Raw genomic sequence first — 20,825 nt, forward strand, 5'->3', positions numbered from 1 at the left:
ACCTACATACTTTTTTTTTTTTTTTTTTTTTAATAAAAGGCCCACACTTACTTTCAAAATTCACCCCTTACTTCCCACACTCCCCCATAGTTACCCAGATTAAACGTTTGCATAAAAAACAAAAATGACAATTATAAAAAAAAAAACATAGTTACCTTAGGGACTGAACTTTTTTTAATACGTCAAGAGGGTATATTAATGCTATTCTTTTAATGATGGGCTTGCAATTAAGGATGGACGCAAAACTGATAAAATACACCTTTATTTCCAAATAAAATATTGTCACCATAAATTTTCCTAGGGAAATATTTTTAAAGCGGGACAAACGGACAAGTAAAACGTGTGGGTTTTATCAGCAGTAGAACATTCTATTTTAAAACTATAATGGCCGAAAACAGAAATAAAAATACATTGTCCCCATTAAAATACATTTAGAATAAAATAATTCATAGCAAAATGTACCACCCAAAGAAAGCGTAATTGGTGGTGAAAACAAAAACAAAATATAGATAATTTTCGTGTGATAAGTAGTGATAAAGTTATTGGCGAATGAATGGGAGGAGCGCTGAAATTTGAAATTTGCTCTGGTCCATAATGGGAAAACCCCTCAGTGGTGAACTGGTTAATGACTTTCCCTGCTGTATCTATGGAGACTGAACATGAAATGCATATTAAAGAGAACCTGTAGTGACATATAATAGAATACAGTAAATTATTCAGGATATCCACTTTTATGCCCAGTACACACAATGCAATTTTATTGACGGTTGAATGGATTATCTCAGATAGGTCTGATCTGATTTCTGATCAATTTTCCAATTATTTCTTTACAAAATTGATCAGAAAAATGATCAGAAATCAGATCAGACCTGTCTGAAATAATCAATTAGACCGTCAATTACAAGACACCTACCAAGCCCAATAAACCCCGTGTCCTAACCCACCATTACTGTACAGATAATTACTTATTGCATAAATCATCTCTCCAAAACAACTCTTCCTTCATTCTTGTCATGAAACCCAAGAGGACCTGTCGCCTCAGTTTTAGAAATCAAGAAAGATTCCCTCTGGGACAGCGTAACCTTTCCGTCTCCACCTCGTCTTGGGGTCACGACCGCAACCAGCCCCACCCAGGACGTATCACCCGCCTGCATTGCCCCCAAATGTTCCCCCAGTCTGGGGCCTCCTTCTCCCCCACCCCCCGATTGCTCTCACATGCTTTACCAATAGTTCCCTCATGGGACGTGTGCTTTCCCCAATGTAGCAATGGGCACAGGGACACAGGAGGGCAGAGACCACAAACACTGCAAGTAATGGGCTTTTACCAGCTGCAAACCAATGTAGCATGTTCCCTGTAAGCATCAAAGCCATATGACTAATGAGCTGCACTTCTCTCTTCCAGAACTTCCTGTCCCTGATGATCTGCGCACGCCGCTAAAGGTGCAGCGAGAGGAACACCGGACCCTCCACTTCTTCCCGCCAGAGTACGGCTGTAAGGAACCCCGAGCTCCGAACCATTGTGTATATGTATCTATCATAGTGTGTGTACAGCTACCATCACATAGTGTGTGTACTGCTACCATCACATAGTGTGTGTACTGCTACCATCACATAGTGTGTGTACTGCTACCATCACATAGTGTGTGTACTGCTACCATCACATAGTGTGTGTACTGCTACCATCACATAGTGTGTGTACTGCTACCATCACACAGTGTGTCTATACTGCTGCCATCACATAGTGTGTGTACTGCTGCCATCACATAGTGTGTGTACTGCTGCCATCACATAGTGTGTGTACTGCTACCATCACATAGTGTGTGTACTGCTACCATCACATAGTGTGTGTACTGCTGCCATCACATAGTGTGTACTGCTGCCATCACATAGTGTGTGTACAGCTACCATCACATAGTGTGTGTACAGCTACCATCACATAGTGTGTGTACTGCTACCATCACATAGTGTGTGTACTGCTACCATCACATAGTGTGTCTATACTGCTGCCATCACATAGTGTGTATACTGCTACCATCACATAGTGTGTGTACTGCTACCATCACATAGCGTGTGTACTGCTACCATCACATAGCGTATGTACTGCTACCATCACATAGTGTGTACTGCTACCATCACATAGTGTGTGTACTGCTACCATCACATAGTGTGTACTGCTGCCATCACATAGTGTGTATACTGCTACCATCACATAGTGTGTGTACTGCTACCATCACATAGCGTGTGTACTGCTACCATCACATAGCGTATGTACTGCTACCATCACATAGTGTGTACTGCTACCATCACATAGTGTGTGTACTGCTACCATCACATAGTGTGTGTACTGCTACCATCACATAGTGTGTGTACTGCTACCATCACATAGTGTGTGTACTGCTACCATCACATAGTGTGTGTACTGCTACCATCACATAGTGTGTGTACTGCTACCATCACATAGTGTGTGTACTGCTACCATCATATAGTGTGTACTGCTGCCATCACATAGTGTGTATACTGCTACCATCACGTAGTGTGTGTACTGCTACCATCACATAGTGTGTGTACTGCTACCATCACATAGCGTGTGTACTGCTACCATCACATAGTGTATGTACTGCTACCATCCCATAGTGTGTACTGCTACCATCACATAGTGTGTACTGCTACCATCACATAGTGTGTGTACTGCTACCATCACATAGTGTGTACAGCTACCATAACATAGTGTGTACTGCTACCATCACATAGTGTGTGTACTGCTACCATCACATAGTGTGTGTACTGCTACCATCACATAGTGTGTACTGCTGCCATCACATAGTGTGTATACTGCTACCATCACATAGTGTGTGTACTGCTACCATCACATAGTGAGTACAGCTACCATCACATAGTGTGTGTACTGCTACCATCACACAGTGTGTGTACTGCTACCATCACATAGTGTGTGTACTGCTACCATCACATAGTGTGTGTACTGCTACCATCACATAGTGTGTGTACTGCTACCATCACATAGTGTGTGTACTGCTACCATCACATAGTGTGTGTACTGCTACCATCACATAGTGTGTGTACTGCTACCATCACATAGAGTGTGTACTGCTACCATCACATAGTGTGTACAGCTACCATCACAGTGTGTACTGCTACCATCACATAGTGTGTGTACTGCTACCATCACATAGTGTGTGTACTGCTACCATCACATAGTGTGTGTGTACTGCTACCATCACATAGTGTGTGTACTGCTACCATCACATAGTGTGTGTACTGCTACCATCACATAGTGTGTGTACTGCTACCATCACATAGTGTGTACAGCTACTATCACATAGAGTGTGTGTACTTCTACCATCACATAGTGTGTGTACTTCTACCATCACATAGTGTGTGTACTGCTACCATCACATAGTGTGTGTACTGCTACCATCACATAGTGTGTGTACTGCTACCATCACATAGTGTGTGTACTGCTACCATCACATAGTGTGTGTACTGCTACCATCACATAGTGTGTGTACTGCTACCATCACATAGTGTGTGTACTGCTACCATCACATAGTGTGTGTACTGCTACCATCACATAGTGTGTACTGCTACCATCACATAGTGTGTACTGCTACCATCACATATTGTGTGTACTGCTACCATCACATAGTGTGTGTACTGCTACCATCACATAGTGTGTGTACTGCTACCATTGCATAGTGTGTGTACTGCTACCATCATATAGTGTGTACTGCTACCATCACATAGTGTGTACTGCTACCATCACATAGTGTGTACTGCTACCATCACATAGTGTGTACTGCTACCATCACATAGTGTGTGTACTGCTACCATCACATAGTGTGTGTACTGCTACCATCACATAGTGTGTGTACAGCTACCATCACATAGTGTGTGTACTGCTACCATCACATAGTGTGTGTACTGCTACCATCACATAGTGTGTGTGCTGCTACCATCACATAGTGTGTACTGCTACCATCACATAGTGTGTACAGCTACCATCACAGTGTGTACTGCTACCATCACATAGTGTGTGTACTGCTGCCATCACATAGTGTGTGTACTGCTACCATCACATAGTGTGTACAGCTACCATCACATAGTGTGTACAGCTACCATCACATAGTGTGTCTATACTGCTACCATCACACAGTGTGTGTACTGCTACCATCACACAGTGTGTGTACTGCTACCATCACATAGTGTGTATACTGCTACCATCACATTGTGTGTGTACTGCTACCATCACATAGTGTGTGTACAGCTACCATCACATAGTGTGTGTACAGCTACCATCACATAGTGTGTGTACTGCTACCATCACATAGTGTGTGTACTGCTACCATCACATAGTGTGTGTACTGCTACCATCACATAGTGTGTGTACTGCTACCATCACATAGTGTGTGTACTGCTACTATCACATAGTGTGTGTACTGCTACCATCACATAGTGTGTGTACTGCTACCATCACATAGTGTGTGTACTGCTACCATCACATAGTGTGTGTACTGCTACCATCACATAGTGTGTGTATTGCTACCATCACATAGTGTGTGTACTGCTACCATCACATAGTGTGTGTACTGCTACCATAACATAGTGTGTGTACAGCTACCATCACATAGTGTGTACAGCTACCATCACATAGTGTGTCTATACTGCTACCATCACACAGTGTGTGTACTGCTACCATCACATAGTGTGTGTACTGCTACCATCACATAGTGTGTGTACAGCTACCATCACATAGTGTATGTACAGCTACCATCACATAGTGTGTATACTGCTACCATCACATAGTGTGTGTGCTGCTACCATCACATAGTGTGTACTGCTACCATCACATAGTGTGTACTGCTACCATCACACAGTGTGTGTACTGCTACCATCACATAGTGTGTGTACTGCTACCATCACATAGTGTGTGTACTGCTACCATCACATAGTGTGTCTATACTGCTGCCATCACATAGTGTGTGTACTGCTACCATCACATAGTGTGTGTACTGCTGCCATCACATAGTGTGTACTGCTGCCATCACATAGTGTGTGTACAGCTACCATCACATAGTGTGTGTACTGCTACCATCACATAGTGTGTGTACTGCTACCATCACATAGTGTGTGTGTACTGCTACCATCACATAGTGTGTGTACTGCTACCATCATATAGTGTGTGTACTGCTACCATCACATAGTGTGTGTGTACTGCTACCATCACATAGTGTGTACTGCTACCATCACATAGTGTGTACTGCTGCCATCACATAGTGTGTGTACTGCTACCATCACATAGTGTGTGTACTGCTACCATCACATAGTGTGTGTACTACTACCATCACATAGTGTGTACTGCTACCATCACATAGTGTGTACTGCTACCATCACATAGTGTGTATACTGCTACCATCACATAGTGTGTATACTGCTACCATCACATAGTGTGTGTGTACTGCTACCATCACATAGTGTGTACTGCTACCATCACATAGTGTGTGTACTGCTACCATCACATAGTGTGTGTACTGCTACCATCACATAGTGTGTGTACTGCTGCCATCACATAGTGTGTACTGCTGCCATCACATAGTGTGTGTACTGCTACCATCACATAGTGTGTGTGTACTGCTACCATCACATAGTGTGTGTACTGCTACCATCACATAGTGTGTGTACAGCTACCATCACATAGTGTGTGTACTGCTACCATCACATAGTGTGTGTACTGCTACCATCACATAGTGTGTGTACAGCTACCATCACATAGTGTGTACTGCTACCATCACATAGTGTGTATACTGCTACCATCACATAGTGTGTGTACTGCTACCATCACATAGTGTGTACTGCTACCATCACATAGTGTGTGTACTGCTACCATCACATAGTGTGTACTTCTACCATCACATAGTGTGTGTACTGCTGCCATCACATAGTGTGTACTGCTACCATCACATAGTGTGTGTACTGCTACCATCACATAGTGAGTGTACTGCTACCATCACATAGTGTGTGTACTGCTACCATCACATAGTGTGTGTACTGCTACCATCACATCACATGTCTTTGTATGCTATCTCCTCTGAATGTCGGTGTCTTCTCTGCAGCTGTGGATGATGGGCCTTCTGTGGACATATTCTCCTTTGGGATGTGCGCACTAGAGGTAGGTTGTCATTATGTCACCTGTCCGACACAGTATGCCATGCGTGCACTAGGCGCCTGCATGGGTGAGGGTGATGGGTGTGGGGGGCGGGGAGGACAGCGGGAGCCGGCGGTGCAGCGTCCGCGCAGGACGGAGCTTTCGGGTATAGATGCTAGCATAATATTGCCCCTGTTTAACTCTCTAGTAAGGCCACATCTGGAATATGGAATTCAGTTCTGGGCACCACATTACAAAAAAGATATTGCAGTTTTAGAGCAGGTGCAGAGACAAGCAACAAAATTGATACGTGGGATGGAAGGTCTCAATTACCAAGAAAGGTTAGATAAACTGGGTTTATTTAGTCTAGAGAAAAGACGCCTTAGAGGAGATCTAATTAACATGTATAAATACATCAGAGGGCAATATAATAGCTTGGCGGATGAGCTTTTTGTCCCTAGGCCTTTTCAAAGAACTAGAGGACATGATCTGCGCATGGAGGAAAAACGTTTTAGCCATTGATTTAGGAAAGGGTTCTTTATAGTAAGAGTGATTAAGATGTGGAATGCATTGCCACAGGAAGTCGTTATGGCAAACTCTATACCTGCATTTAAAGGGGGCTTAGATGCTTTCCTTGCGTTGAAAGACATCCATGGCTACTATTACTAGGTTATGCCTAATGATGTTGATCCAGGGATTTTATCTGATTGCCATCTGGAGTCAGGAAGGAATTTTTCCCTTTTGCGGCTAATTGGACCATGCCTTGTAATGGTTTTTTCGCCTTCCTCTGGATCAGCAGGGATATGTGAGGGAGCAGGCTGGTGTTGTACTTTATACTGGTTGAACTCGATGGACGTATGTCTTTTTTCAACCAAAATAACTATGTAACTATATACTAAGTATAGCTCAGGGCAGAAGTATCTTTCAATATCCCTCTAGGGCTCCCCATTGGTCTATTAAACAGACTATTTGGAATCAGGAGGATTTTTAATGGTCCAAAATATAGGTAAAGTTTCCAGGGATCCTTATAGAGCCATATTGCGTTGGTATAGCGATCCCTGGCCAAAGCGTTGCCACATTTCCACAGGGTTCCCAGGAGATCAGTACATACTGCATGCGGACGCCCTGCAAACCCGGCATAAAAATCACCACTCTTTCTTTTCATACACGGAAATTTACACCATACCTCCCACATTTTTGAGATGAGAAAGAGGGACACTTAAGCCACGCTCAATGTAGTAAATACGAAGGAGGCACTCAATTGGCTTCAAACTTGCGTTTTATCAAATCCCAGTAATACACGACATGTTTCGGGGCATATCCCCTTCATCAGGTGTACGCAAGTTTGAAGCCAATTGAGTGCCTCCTTCGTATTTACTACATTGAATCGTGTGTGGAGTGGTGACCCACAGAGGGATTGTGCACCGGCAACATAGACCTGACTAGGCCTATTCCACAGGGACTCGCTGCAGTTTGCTTGTTGTTGGACACTTAAGCCACGCCCCTGTCACACCCCTTATTACACCCCTGCCACATCTCTGATCACACCCCCGACACATCCCTGATCACGCCCCCGACACATCCCTGATCACGCCCCTGACACATCCCTGATCACGCCCCTGACACATCCCTGATCACGCCCCTGACACACCCCTAGTCATGAATACCATGAATATTTCATGAGAAAAATATGTTGTTTTATAACTTAAACCACACTAGTCCTTTCTATCCTGGTTCATTTCCCTCCTATCAAGTTAAAGGATGACAAAGTTTAGAGTCAATTAATCACATTTTTCAGTAGAGAAATATATACATATATATACATTGGGTGGCAAAAGTATTCGGCCCTCTTGAAGTATTCCACATTTTGTCACATTACTGCCACAAACATGAATCAATTTTATTGGAATTCCACATGAAAGACCAATACAAAGTGGTGTACACATGAGAAGTGGAACGAAAATCATACATGATTCCAAACATTTTTTACTAATCAATAACTGCAAAGTGGGGTGTGCGTAATTATTCGGCCCCTTTTGATCGGAGTGCAGTCAGTTGCCTATAGACATTGCCTGATGAGTGCTAATGACTAATTAGAGTGCACCTGTGTGTGATCTAATGTCAGTACAAATACAGCTGCTCTGTGAGGGCCTCAGAGGTTGTCTAAGAGAATATTGGGAGCAACAACACCGTGAAGTCCAAAGAACACACCAGATAGGTCAGGGATAAAGTTATTGAGAAATGTAAAGCAGGCTTAGGCTACAAAAAGATTTCCAAAGCCTTGAACATCCCACAGAGCCCTGTTCAAGTGATCATTCAGAAATGGAAGGAGTATGGCACAACTGTAAACCTACCAAGACAAGGCCGTCCACCTAAACGTACAGGCCTAACAAGGAGAGCGCGGATCAGAAATGCAGTCAAGAGGCCCATGGTGACTCTGGACGAGCTGCAGAGATCTACAGCGCAGGTGGGGGAATCTGTCCATAGGACAACTATTAGTCGTGCACTGCACAAAGTTGGCCTTTATGGAAGAGTGGCAAGAAGAAAGCCATTGTTAACAGAAAGCATAAGAAGTCCCATTTGCAGTTTGCCACAAGCCATGTGGGGGAAACTGAACTTTTTGGCCAAAATGCAAAACGCTATGTGTGGCGGAAATCTAACACTGCACATCACTCTGAACACACCATCCCCACTGTCAAATATGGTGGTGGCAGCATCATGCTCGGGGGGAGCATCTCTTCAGCAGGGACACGGAAACTGGTCAGAGTTGATGGGAAGATGGATGGAGCCAAATACAGGGCAAACTTGGAAGAAAACCTCTTGGAGACTGCAAAAGACTTGAGACTGGGGCGGAGGTTCACCTTCCAACAGGACAACGACCCTAAACATAAAGCCAGGGCAACAATGGAATGGTTTAAAACAAAACATATCTATGTGTTAGAATGGCCCAGTCAAAGTCCAGATCTAAATCCAATCGAGAATCTGTGGCAAGATCTGAAAACTGCTGTTCACAAACGCTATCCATCTAATTATCTGACTGAGCTGGAGCTGTTTTGCAAAGAAGAATGGGCAAGGATTTCAGTCTCTAGATGTGCAAAGCTGGTAGAGACATACCCTAAAAGACTGGCAGCTGTAATTGCAGCAAAAGGTGGTTCTACAAAGTATTGACTCAGGGGGCTGAATAATTACGCACACCCCACTTTGCAGTTATTTATTTGTAAAAAATGTTTGGAATGATGTATGATTTTCGTTCCACTTCTCACATGTACATTACTTTGTGTTGGTCTTTCATGTGGAATTCCAATAACATTGATTCATGTTTGTGGCAGTAATGTGACAAAATGTGGAAAACTTCAAGGGGGCCGAATACTTTTGTAACCCACTGTATTCACATAGAAAGAGGGACAACGTCCTGAAAGAGGGACAAGTGAGAAGGACAGAGGGACAGGGCTCCCAAAGATGGACAGTTGGGAGCTATGTTACATTACCGTTAGGTTGATATATTACCTGTCATTTGCCATATTTAACCACTTCACCACTGAGGGGTTTTACCCCCTGAGCACCAGAGCAATTTTCACCTTTCAGCACTCCTTCCATTCATTCGTCTATAACTTTATTATTACTTATCGCAATGAAATGAACTATATCTTGGTTTTTTCGCCACCAATTAGGCTTTCTTTAGGTGGGACATTATGCCAAGAATTATTTTATTCTACATATGTTTTAATGGGAAAATAGGAAAAAATGTGGAAAAAAAATTATTATTTTTCAGTTTTCGGCCATTATAGTTTTTAAATAATGCATGCTACTGTAATTAAAACCCATGAAATGTATTTGCCCATTTGTCCCGGTTATAAAACCGTTTAAATTATGTCCCTATCACAATGTTTGGCACCAATATTTTTTTCAGTTTTGCGTCCATCCCTAATTACAAGCCCGTAGTTTATAAAGTAAAAGTGTTATACCCTCTTGACATAAATATTTAAAAAGTTCAGTCCCTAAGGTAACTATTTATGGGTTTTTTTTATTGTATTTTTTTTTTTTTAATTACAAAAAAAAAAAATTGGGGAGTGTAGGAAGTAATTAGTTAATTTATTGTGTAAAACTAATGTATTTGTATATGTAAAATGCTTTAGGGTGTAGTATTACTATTTGGCCACAAGATGGCCACAGTGAGTTTGTTGTCATACGACCTGTAAGCGTCCGAAAGGACGCTTACAGGAAGCAGTATGAGGCTGGGAAAATCACAATGATCGCGCTGTTTCTCACAGAAGCAGCAGATCATTGCGGGGGCTTAGATCAACGAACGGGAATGGATTTTCCCGTTCATTGATCTCCGGGCGAGTGGGCGGCAGCATGCGCGAGTGGCGGGAGCGCGGACAGTGGCGATAGCGCGGGAGGTACAGATTTCTCCGTCCTTTATTTTTTTAGGGGGGGAAAAAGGGACGGAGAAATTCGTACCGCGGGGGGTGGGGGGGGGGGGGTAGTAAAGTGGTTAAATGTATTCTTTCCTCCTATTGTAACTTTAAAATTAATTTTCTCCAAAACTACAAGGTCTTTTTGGTATTTCTAGCATGTACAGCTTTGCTATTAACCACTAAAATATGTTTCAGCCACTTTCCCACACTCTGACCATGAACTTTCACCACTTCACCTCCAAGGGGTTTTCCCCTTAAAAAACCAGAGCAGTTTTCACCCGTCAGCGCTCCTTCCATTCATTCGCCTATAACTTTATTACTACTTATCACAACGAAACAATCTATATCTTGGCCTTTTTGCCACCAATTAGGCTTTCTTTGGGGGGTACTTTTTGCTAAGAATTATTTTATTCTAAATGTGTCTTAGCAGGAAAAATAAAAAATGGAAAAAAAATATTTTTTTTTCTCAGTGTTTAGTCATTATAGTTTTAAAATAATACATGCTACCGTAATTAGCCACACTTTTATTTGTCCCAGTTATTGCAACATTTAAAATGTTTCCCTAGTACAATGTATGGCGCCAATATTTTATTTGGAAGTAAAGGTGCATTTTTTCAGTTTTGCGTCCATCACTAATTACAAGCCCATAATTTAAAAAGTAGCAGTAATGTACCCTATTGACGTACATATTAAAAAAAAAAAACAATTCAGTCCCTAAGGTAACTATTTATGTATTTTTTTAATTGTGTATATATATATTTTTTTCTTACAAAAATAATTTGGGGGTAACTATTGGGGAGTGTGGGAGTTAAGGGGTTAGTTGTAAAGGTAAAAATATGGCTTTTAATGAAAATAAAAAAAATTTAGATGTAATTTTGCTATTTGGCCACAAGATGTCCTTGCGCCTAACTTCCCTGTGTGTAGTATTACTGTGCAAAGAAGAAGTGATGCGTGGAGGTGTAAGTATTGGTTTTTGTGAATGGCAGCGCCGTCTCATAGACGGCCGCGGTCGTTCGCGACTTAGATCAGTGAATAGGAACTCTGCGCTCATTCATTGATCTCCCGGCTAACGAGTTTCCTTTTCCTCTTGTACCCCTCCTCTCCTTTCCATACCCCGCACATTTGGTGGTTCTCGCTTGTACGGGGGCTTCGCTATTAACCGCTAAAGTCAGCGGCCGTTAAAGTGAACCAGAGAGGAAGCACCCTTGTGTATTTTACCATATATATCAGTAGGAACATTAGAGAAAACACCTTCCCTGCTTTCTGTTTCCTCCTCACTGCTAAAAGTGTCTGTTATCAGCTGTGATAAGAATCCTGGACTGAGCATTCAGTCTGGCTTTGCAGGGAATAATTATAGCTGAATCATTATAGCAGAGCCACAAGGGGGCAGGCTTGGGCTTGAAAAGACACCAGAGAAGACAGACTCAGCTATAATCATTCTGTAGCAAAGCTAGACTGAGTGCTCAGTCGGGGATTCTTATCAGAGGTGTAACAGTCAGATTAAACAGAGAACAATGAAACAAAGGGCAGATTAGGTGTTTACTGTCATGTTCCCACTGATTTATTAGGTAAAATACATGAAGGTGCTTCATCTCTGGTTCTTTTTAAAGGCCCATACACACGTCTGATTTTTGCGAACGACGGGTCGTTTGAATGTCCCGTCGTTCAGTCGTTCGCCTGCTAAATCAGGCGTGTGTACAGACTGTCGTTCGCATGATAAGACTGAGCTTGAGAGATCGGCCCAGCGGATCGCTCAAACTCAGTCTTATCACGCGAACGATATTCTGTACACACGCCCGATTTGACGGGCGAACGACTGAACGACGGGACGTTCAAACGACCCGTCGTTCGCAAAAATCAGACGTGTGTATGGGCCTTACGGGGCCCTGAGCAGGTTTTATAATCCCAATTTGCATTTACCTGGGGCTTCCTCCAGCCCACCGTAGTCATCCTGGCCCCTCTCCCGCTCCTGCTGGTGGCTCCGTTAATTGGAGACTTCTGCCTGAATTCCCCAGTATGAGTTCCGGCCGGGGGACCCTGCGGCCTACTGTAGGGTGGAGGAAGCCCCAGGTAAGTGCAAATTGGGATTTTAAAACCTGCTCAGGATCCCTTTAAATTTTTTTTGAAAAGAACCATAAAAAAGCGTTTGCACAAAATACGTATTTTTGGCGACTATTTCACACTTCTGGGTCTTGGTCCTCTTTTTACACTTTTTTTTTTTTAAGAAATAATGGCTGCAGAGAGGCCCTGAAACTGTTAGACATTCTCCTGCTCATTAAAGTCTGTGGGGCTCACCTCAAACGATCGTTTTCTTTGCGGTAAAATTTGCGAATGTGAATGTGAATATGAACATAAAATTGTGATGTTCGGCCATCACTTGTTGTATAGCAGAAAGGTCTGTGTGAAATAAACGTATACAGTTTATATATATATATATTATTACGGTGTGACTACAACTCCCACAATGCACTTTGCAGATGGCCGTCCTGGAAATTCAGTCTAATGGGGACAAAGTGTCGGAGGAGAGCGTAAGCCGAGCCCTGAGCTCCATTGAGGACCCCAATATGAAGGTGAGAGGGGCTAAGGGGCTATACTCTGATGTATTCCCCTTCAGGGTCCCGCACATATACAGATAGATATACAGATAATGTCTCTGCGCAGGAAAGCATAGAGCTATCTGGCTATACTCTGATGTATTCCCCTTCAGGGTCCTGCACATATACAGATAGATATACAGATAATGTCTCTGCGCAGGAAAGCATAGAGCTATCTGGCTATACTCTGATGTATTCCCCTTCAGGGTCCCGCACATATACAGATAGATATACAGATAATGTCTCTGCGCAGGAAAGCATAGAGCTAGCTAGCTATCCTCTGATGTATTCCCCTTCAGGGTCCCGCACATATACAGATAGATATACAGATAATGTCTCTGCGCAGGAAAGCATAGAGCTAGCTAGCTATACTCTGATGTATTCCCCTTCAGGGTCCCGCACATATACAGATAGATATACAGATAATGTCTCTGCGCAGGAAAGCATAGAGCTAGCTAGCTATCCTCTGATGTATTCCCCTTCAGGGTCCCGCACATATACAGATAGATATACAGATAATGTCTCTGCGCAGGAAAGCATAGAGCTAGCTAGCTATACTCTGATGTATTCCCCTTCAGGGTCCTGCACATATACAGATAGATATACAGATAATGTCTCTGTGCAGGAAAGCATAGAGCTAGCTATACTCTGATGTATTCCCCTTCAGGGTCCCGCACATATACAGATAGATATACAGATAATGTCTCTGCACAGGAAAGCATAGAGCTAGCTGGCTATACTCTGATGTATTCCCCTTCAGGGTCCTGCACATATACAGATAGATATACAGATAATGTCTCTGCGCAGGAAAGCATAGAGCTAGCTATACTCTGATGTATTCCCCTTCAGGGTCCCGCACATATACAGATAGATATACAGATAATGTCTCTGCACAGGAAAGCATAGAGCTATCTGGCTATACTCTGATGTATTCCCCTTCAGGGTCCCGCACATATACAGATATACAGATAATGTCTCTGCGCAGGAAAGCATAGAGCTAGCTAGCTATACTCTGATGTATTCCCCTTCAGGGTCCCGCACATATACAGATAGATATACAGATAATGTCTCTGTGCAGGAAAGCATAGAGCTATCTGGCTATACTCTGATGTATTCCCCTTCAGGGTCCTGCACATATACAGATAGATATACAGATAATGTCTCTGCGCAGGAAAGCATAGAGCTAGCTATACTCTGATGTATTCCCCTTCAGGGTCCTGCACATATACAGATAGATATACAGATAATGTCTCTGTGCAGGAAAGCATAGAGCTAGCTATACTCTGATGTATTCCCCTTCAGGGTCCTGCACATATACAGATAGATATACAGATAATGTCTCTGCGCAGGAAAGCATAGAGCTAGCTATACTCTGATGTATTCCCCTTCAGGGTCCTGCACATATACAGATAGATATACAGATAATGTCTGCGCAGGAAAGCATAGAGCTATCTGGCTATACTCTGATGTATTCCCCTTCAGGGTCCCGCACATATACAGATAGATATACAGATAATGTCTCTGCACAGGAAAGCATAGAGCTAGCTAGCTATACTCTGATGTATTCCCCTTCAGGGTCCTGCACATATACAGATAGATATACAGATAATGTCTCTGCGCAGGAAAGCATAGAGCTAGCTAGCTATACTCTGATGTATTCCCCTTCAGGGTCCTGCACATATACAGATAGATATACAGATAATGTCTCTGTGCAGGAAAGCATAGAGCTAGCTATACTCTGATGTATTCCCCTTCAGGGTCCTGCACATATACAGATAGATATACAGATAATGTCTCTGTGCAGGAAAGCATAGATCTATCTAGCTATACTCTGATGTATTCCCCTTCAGGGTCCCGCACATATACAGATAGATATACAGATAATGTCTGCGCAGGAAAGCATAGAGCTAGCTATACTCTGATGTATTCCCCTTCAGGGTCCCGCACATATACAGATAGATATACAGATAATGTCTCTGCACAGGAAAGCATAGAGCTAGCTATACTCTGATGTATTCCCCTTCAGGGTCCTGCACATATACAGATAGATATACAGATAATGTCTCTGTGCAGGAAAGCATAGAGCTATCTGGCTATACTCTGATGTATTCCCCTTCAGGGTCCTGCACATATACAGATAGATATACAGATAATGTCTCTGCGCAGGAAAGCATAGAGCTAGCTATACTCTGATGTATTCCCCTTCAGGGTCCTGCACATATACAGATAGATATACAGATAATGTCTCTGTGCAGGAAAGCATAGAGCTAGCTATACTCTGATGTATTCCCCTTCAGGGTCCTGCACATATACAGATAGATATACAGATAATGTCTCTGCGCAGGAAAGCATAGAGCTAGCTAGCTATACTCTGATGTATTCCCCTTCAGGGTCCCGCACATATACAGATAGATATACAGATAATGTCTGCGCAGGAAAGCATAGAGCTAGCTATACTCTGATGTATTCCCCTTCAGGGTCCCGCACATATACAGATAGATATACAGATAATGTCTCTGCGCAGGAAAGCATAGAGCTAGCTATACTCTGATGTATTCCCCTTCAGGGTCCCGCACATATACAGATATATATACAGATAATGTCTCTGCGCAGGAAAGCATAGAGCTAGCTATACTCTGATGTATTCCCCTTCAGGGTCCCGCACATATACAGATAGATATACAGATAATGTCTCTGCGCAGGAAAGCATAGAGCTAGCTATACTCTGATGTATTCCCCTTCAGGGTCCTGCACATATACAGATAGACATACAGATAATGTCTCTGCACAGGAAAGCATAGAGCTAGTTAGCTATACTCTGATGTATTCCCCTTCAGGGTCCTGCACATATACAGATAGATATACAGATAATGTCTCTGTGCAGGAAAGCATAGAGCTAGCTAGCTATACACTGATGTATTCCCCTTCAGGGTCCCGCACATATACAGATAGATATACAGATAATGTCTCTGTGCAGGAAAGCATAGAGCTAGCTAGCTATACTCTGATGTATTCCCCTTCAGGGTCCCGCACATATACAGATAGATATACAGATAATGTCTCTGTGCAGGAAAGCATAGAGCTAGCTAGCTATACTCTGATGTATTCCCCTTCAGGGTCCCGCACATATACAGATAGATATACAGATAATGTCTCTGTGCAGGAAAGCATAGAGCTAGCTAGCTATACTCTGATGTATTCCCCTTCAGGGTCCCGCACATATACAGATAGATATACAGATAATGTCTCTGCGCAGGAAAGCATAGAGCTAGCTAGCTATACTCTGATGTATTCCCCTTCAGGGTCCCGCACATATACAGATAGATATACAGATAATGTCTCTGCGCAGGAAAGCATAGAGCTAGCTATACTCTGATGTATTCCCCTTCAGGGTCCCGCACATATACAGATATATATACAGATAATGTCTCTGCGCAGGAAAGCATGGAGCTAGCTAGCTATACTCTGATGTATTCCCCTTCAGGGTCCTGCACATATACAGATAGATATACAGATAATGTCTCTGCGCAGGAAAGCATAGAGCTAGCTAGCTATACTCTGATGTATTCCCCTTCAGGGTCCTGCACATATACAGATAGATATACAGATAATGTCTCTGCGCAGGAAAGCATAGAGCTAGCTATACTCTGATGTATTCCCCTTCAGGGTCCTGCACATATACAGATATACAGATAATGTCTCTGTGCAGGAAAGCATAGAGCTAGCTATACTCTGATGTATTCCCCTTCAGGGTTCTGCACATATACAGATAGATATACAGATAATGTCTCTGCGCAGGAAAGCATAGAGCTATCTGGCTATACTCTGATGTATTCCCCTTCAGGGTCCTGCACATATACAGATAGATATACAGATAATGTCTCTGCGCAGGAAAGCATAGAGCTATCTGGCTATACTCTGATGTATTCCCCTTCAGAGTCCTGCACATATACAGATAGATATACAGATAATGTCTCTGCGCAGGAAAGCATAGAGCTAGCTATCCTCTGATGTATTCCCCTTCAGGGTCCTGCACATATACAGATAGACATACAGATAATGTCTCTGCACAGGAAAGCATAGAGCTAGCTATACTCTGATGTATTCCCCTTCAGGGTCCTGCACATATACAGATAGATATACAGATAATGTCTCTGCGCAGGAAAGCATAGAGCTAGCTATCCTCTGATGTATTCCCCTTCAGGGTCCTGCACATATACAGATAGATATACAGATAATGTCTCTGTGCAGGAAAGCATAGAGCTAGCTATACTCTGATGTATTCCCCTTCAGGGTCCCGCACATATACAGATAGATATACAGATAATGTCTCTGCGCAGGAAAGCATAGAGCTAGCTATACTCTGATGTATTCCCCTTCAGGGTCCCGCACATATACAGATAGATATACAGATATTGTCTCTGTGCAGGAAAGCATAGAGCTATCTGGCTATACTCTGATGTATTCCCCTTCAGGGTCCTGCACATATACAGATAGATATACAGATAATGTCTCTGCGCAGGAAAGCATAGAGCTAGCTATACTCTGATGTATTCCCCTTCAGGGTCCTGCACATATACAGATATACAGATAATGTCTCTGTGCAGGAAAGCATAGAGCTAGCTATACTCTGATGTATTCCCCTTCAGGGTTCTGCACATATACAGATAGATATACAGATAATGTCTCTGCGCAGGAAAGCATAGAGCTATCTGGCTATACTCTGATGTATTCCCCTTCAGGGTCCTGCACATATACAGATAGATATACAGATAATGTCTCTGCGCAGGAAAGCATAGAGCTATCTGGCTATACTCTGATGTATTCCCCTTCAGGGTCCTGCACATATACAGATAGATATACAGATAATGTCTCTGCACAGGAAAGCATAGAGCTAGCTAGCTATACTCTGATGTATTCCCCTTCAGGGTCCTGCACATATACAGATAGATATACAGATAATGTCTCTGCACAGGAAAGCATAGAGCTAGCTAGCTATACTCTGATGTATTCCCCTTCAGGGTCCCGCAAATATACAGATAGATATACAGATAATGTCTCTGCACAGGAAAGCATAGAGCTAGCTAGCTATACTCTGATGTATTCCCCTTCAGGGTCCCGCACATATACAGATAGATATACAGATAATGTCTCTGCGCAGGAAAGCATAGAGCTAGCTAGCTATACTCTGATGTATTCCCCTTCAGGGTCCTGCACATATACAGATAGATATACAGATAATGTCTCTGCGCAGGAAAGCATAGAGCTAGCTAGCTATACTCTGATGTATTCCCCTTCAGGGTCCCGCACATATACAGATAGATATACAGATAATGTCTCTGCGCAGGAAAGCATAGAGCTAGCTAGCTATACTCTGATGTATTCCCCTTCAGGGTCCCGCACATATACAGATAGATATACAGATAATGTCTCTGCACAGGAAAGCATAGAGCTATCTGGCTATACTCTGATGTATTCCCCTTCAGGGTCCCGCACATATACAGATAGATATACAGATAATGTCTCTGCACAGGAAAGCATAGAGCTATCTAGCTATACTCTGATGTATTCCCCTTCAGGGTCCTGCACATATACAGATAGATATACAGATAATGTCTCTGTGCAGGAAAGCATAGAGCTAGCTAGCTATACTCTGATGTATTCCCCTTCAGGGTCCCGCACATATACAGATAGATATACAGATAATGTCTCTGTGCAGGACAGCATAGAGCTAGCTATACTCTGATGTATTCCCCTTCAGGGTCCTGCACATATACAGATAGATATACAGATAATGTCTCTGCGCAGGAAAGCATAGAGCTAGCTATACTCTGATGTATTCCCCTTCAGGGTCCTGCACATATACAGATAGATATACAGATAATGTCTCTGCGCAGGAAAGCATAGAGCTAGCTATACTCTGATGTATTCCCCTTCAGGGTCCTGCACATATACAGATAGATATACAGATAATGTCTCTGCGCAGGAAAGCATAGAGCTAGCTAGCTATACTCTGATGTATTCCCCTTCAGGGTCCTGCACATATACAGATAGATATACAGATAATGTCTCTGTACAGGAAAGCATAGAGCTAGCTAGCTATACTCTGATGTATTCCCCTTCAGGGTCCTGCACATATACAGATAGATATACAGATAATGTCTCTGTACAGGAAAGCATAGAGCTAGCTAGCTATACTCTGATGTATTCCCCTTCAGGGTCCCGCACATATACAGATAGATATACAGATAATGTCTCTGCGCAGGAAAGCATAGAGCTAGCTATACTCTGATGTATTCCCCTTCAGGGTCCTGCACATATACAGATAAATATACAGATAATGTCTCTGTGCAGGAAAGCATAGAGCTATCTGGCTATACTCTGATGTATTCCCCTTCAGGGTCCCGCACATATACAGATAGATATACAGATAATGTCTCTGCACAGGAAAGCATAGAGCTAGCTAGCTATACTCTGATGTATTCCCCTTCAGGGTCCTGCACATATACAGATAGATATACAGATAATGTCTCTGCGCAGGAAAGCATAGAGCTAGCTAGCTATACTCTGATGTATTCCCCTTCAGGGTCCTGCACATATACAGATAGATATACAGATAATGTCTCTGCACAGGAAAGCATAGAGCTATCTGGCTATACTCTGATGTATTCCCCTTCAGGGTTCCGCACATATACAGATAGATATACAGATAATGTCTCTGCGCAGGAAAGCATAGAGCTAGCTAGCTATACTCTGATGTATTCCCCTTCAGGGTCCCGCACATATACAGATAGATATACAGATAATGTCTCTGCACAGGAAAGCATAGAGCTAGCTAGCTATACTCTGATGTATTCCCCTTCAGGGTCCTGCACATATACAGATAGATATACAGATAATGTCTCTGCACAGGAAAGCATAGAGCTATCTAGCTATACTCTGATGTATTCCCCTTCAGGGTCCCGCACATATACAGATAGATATACAGATAATGTCTCTGCACAGGAAAGCATAGAGCTAGCTATACTCTGATGTATTCCCCTTCAGGGTCCTGCACATATACAGATAGATATACAGATAATGTCTCTGCACAGGAAAGCATAGAGCTGTCTAGCTATACTCTGATGTATTCCCCTTCAGGGTCCCGCACATATACAGATAGATATACAGATAATGTCTCTGCACAGGAAAGCATAGAGCTAGCTAGCTATACTCTGATGTATTCCCCTTCAGGGTCCTGCACATATACAGATAGATATACAGATAATGTCTCTGCACAGGAAAGCATAGAGCTAGCTAGCTATACTCTGATATATTCCCCTTCAGGGTCCCGCAAATATACAGATAGATATACAGATAATGTCTCTGCACAGGAAAGCATAGAGCTAGCTAGCTATACTCTGATGTATTCCCCTTCAGGGTCCCGCACATATACAGATAGATATACAGATAATGTCTCTGCGCAGGAAAGCATAGAGCTAGCTATACTCTGATGTATTCCCCTTCAGGGTCCTGCACATATACAGATAGATATACAGATAATGTCTCTGCGCAGGAAAGCATGGAGCTAGCTAGCTATACTCTGATGTATTCCCCTTCAGGGTCCTGCACATATACAGATAGATATACAGATAATGTCTCTGCACAGGAAAG

The 20,825-nt window shown here is 42.8% G+C and overlaps 1 protein-coding gene across 2 annotated transcripts in view; it reads left to right on the plus strand.

The window, feature by feature from the left end:
- NRBP2 (nuclear receptor binding protein 2) overlaps positions 1–20,825 on the plus strand; it is a 286,650-nt gene that overhangs the window by 147,900 nt on the left and 117,925 nt on the right. For both annotated transcript variants that reach the window (XM_068238202.1, XM_068238201.1), the window contains 3 exons: positions 1,403–1,492; positions 6,129–6,184; positions 13,056–13,148. In XM_068238202.1, coding sequence (XP_068094303.1) covers positions 1,403–1,492; positions 6,129–6,184; positions 13,056–13,148 — 239 coding nt within the window. The remainder of the gene's footprint in view (positions 1–1,402; positions 1,493–6,128; positions 6,185–13,055; positions 13,149–20,825) is intronic.

This window comes from Hyperolius riggenbachi, chromosome 5, assembly GCF_040937935.1.
Source record: "Hyperolius riggenbachi isolate aHypRig1 chromosome 5, aHypRig1.pri, whole genome shotgun sequence".
Taxonomy (NCBI): Eukaryota; Metazoa; Chordata; class Amphibia; order Anura; family Hyperoliidae; genus Hyperolius; species Hyperolius riggenbachi.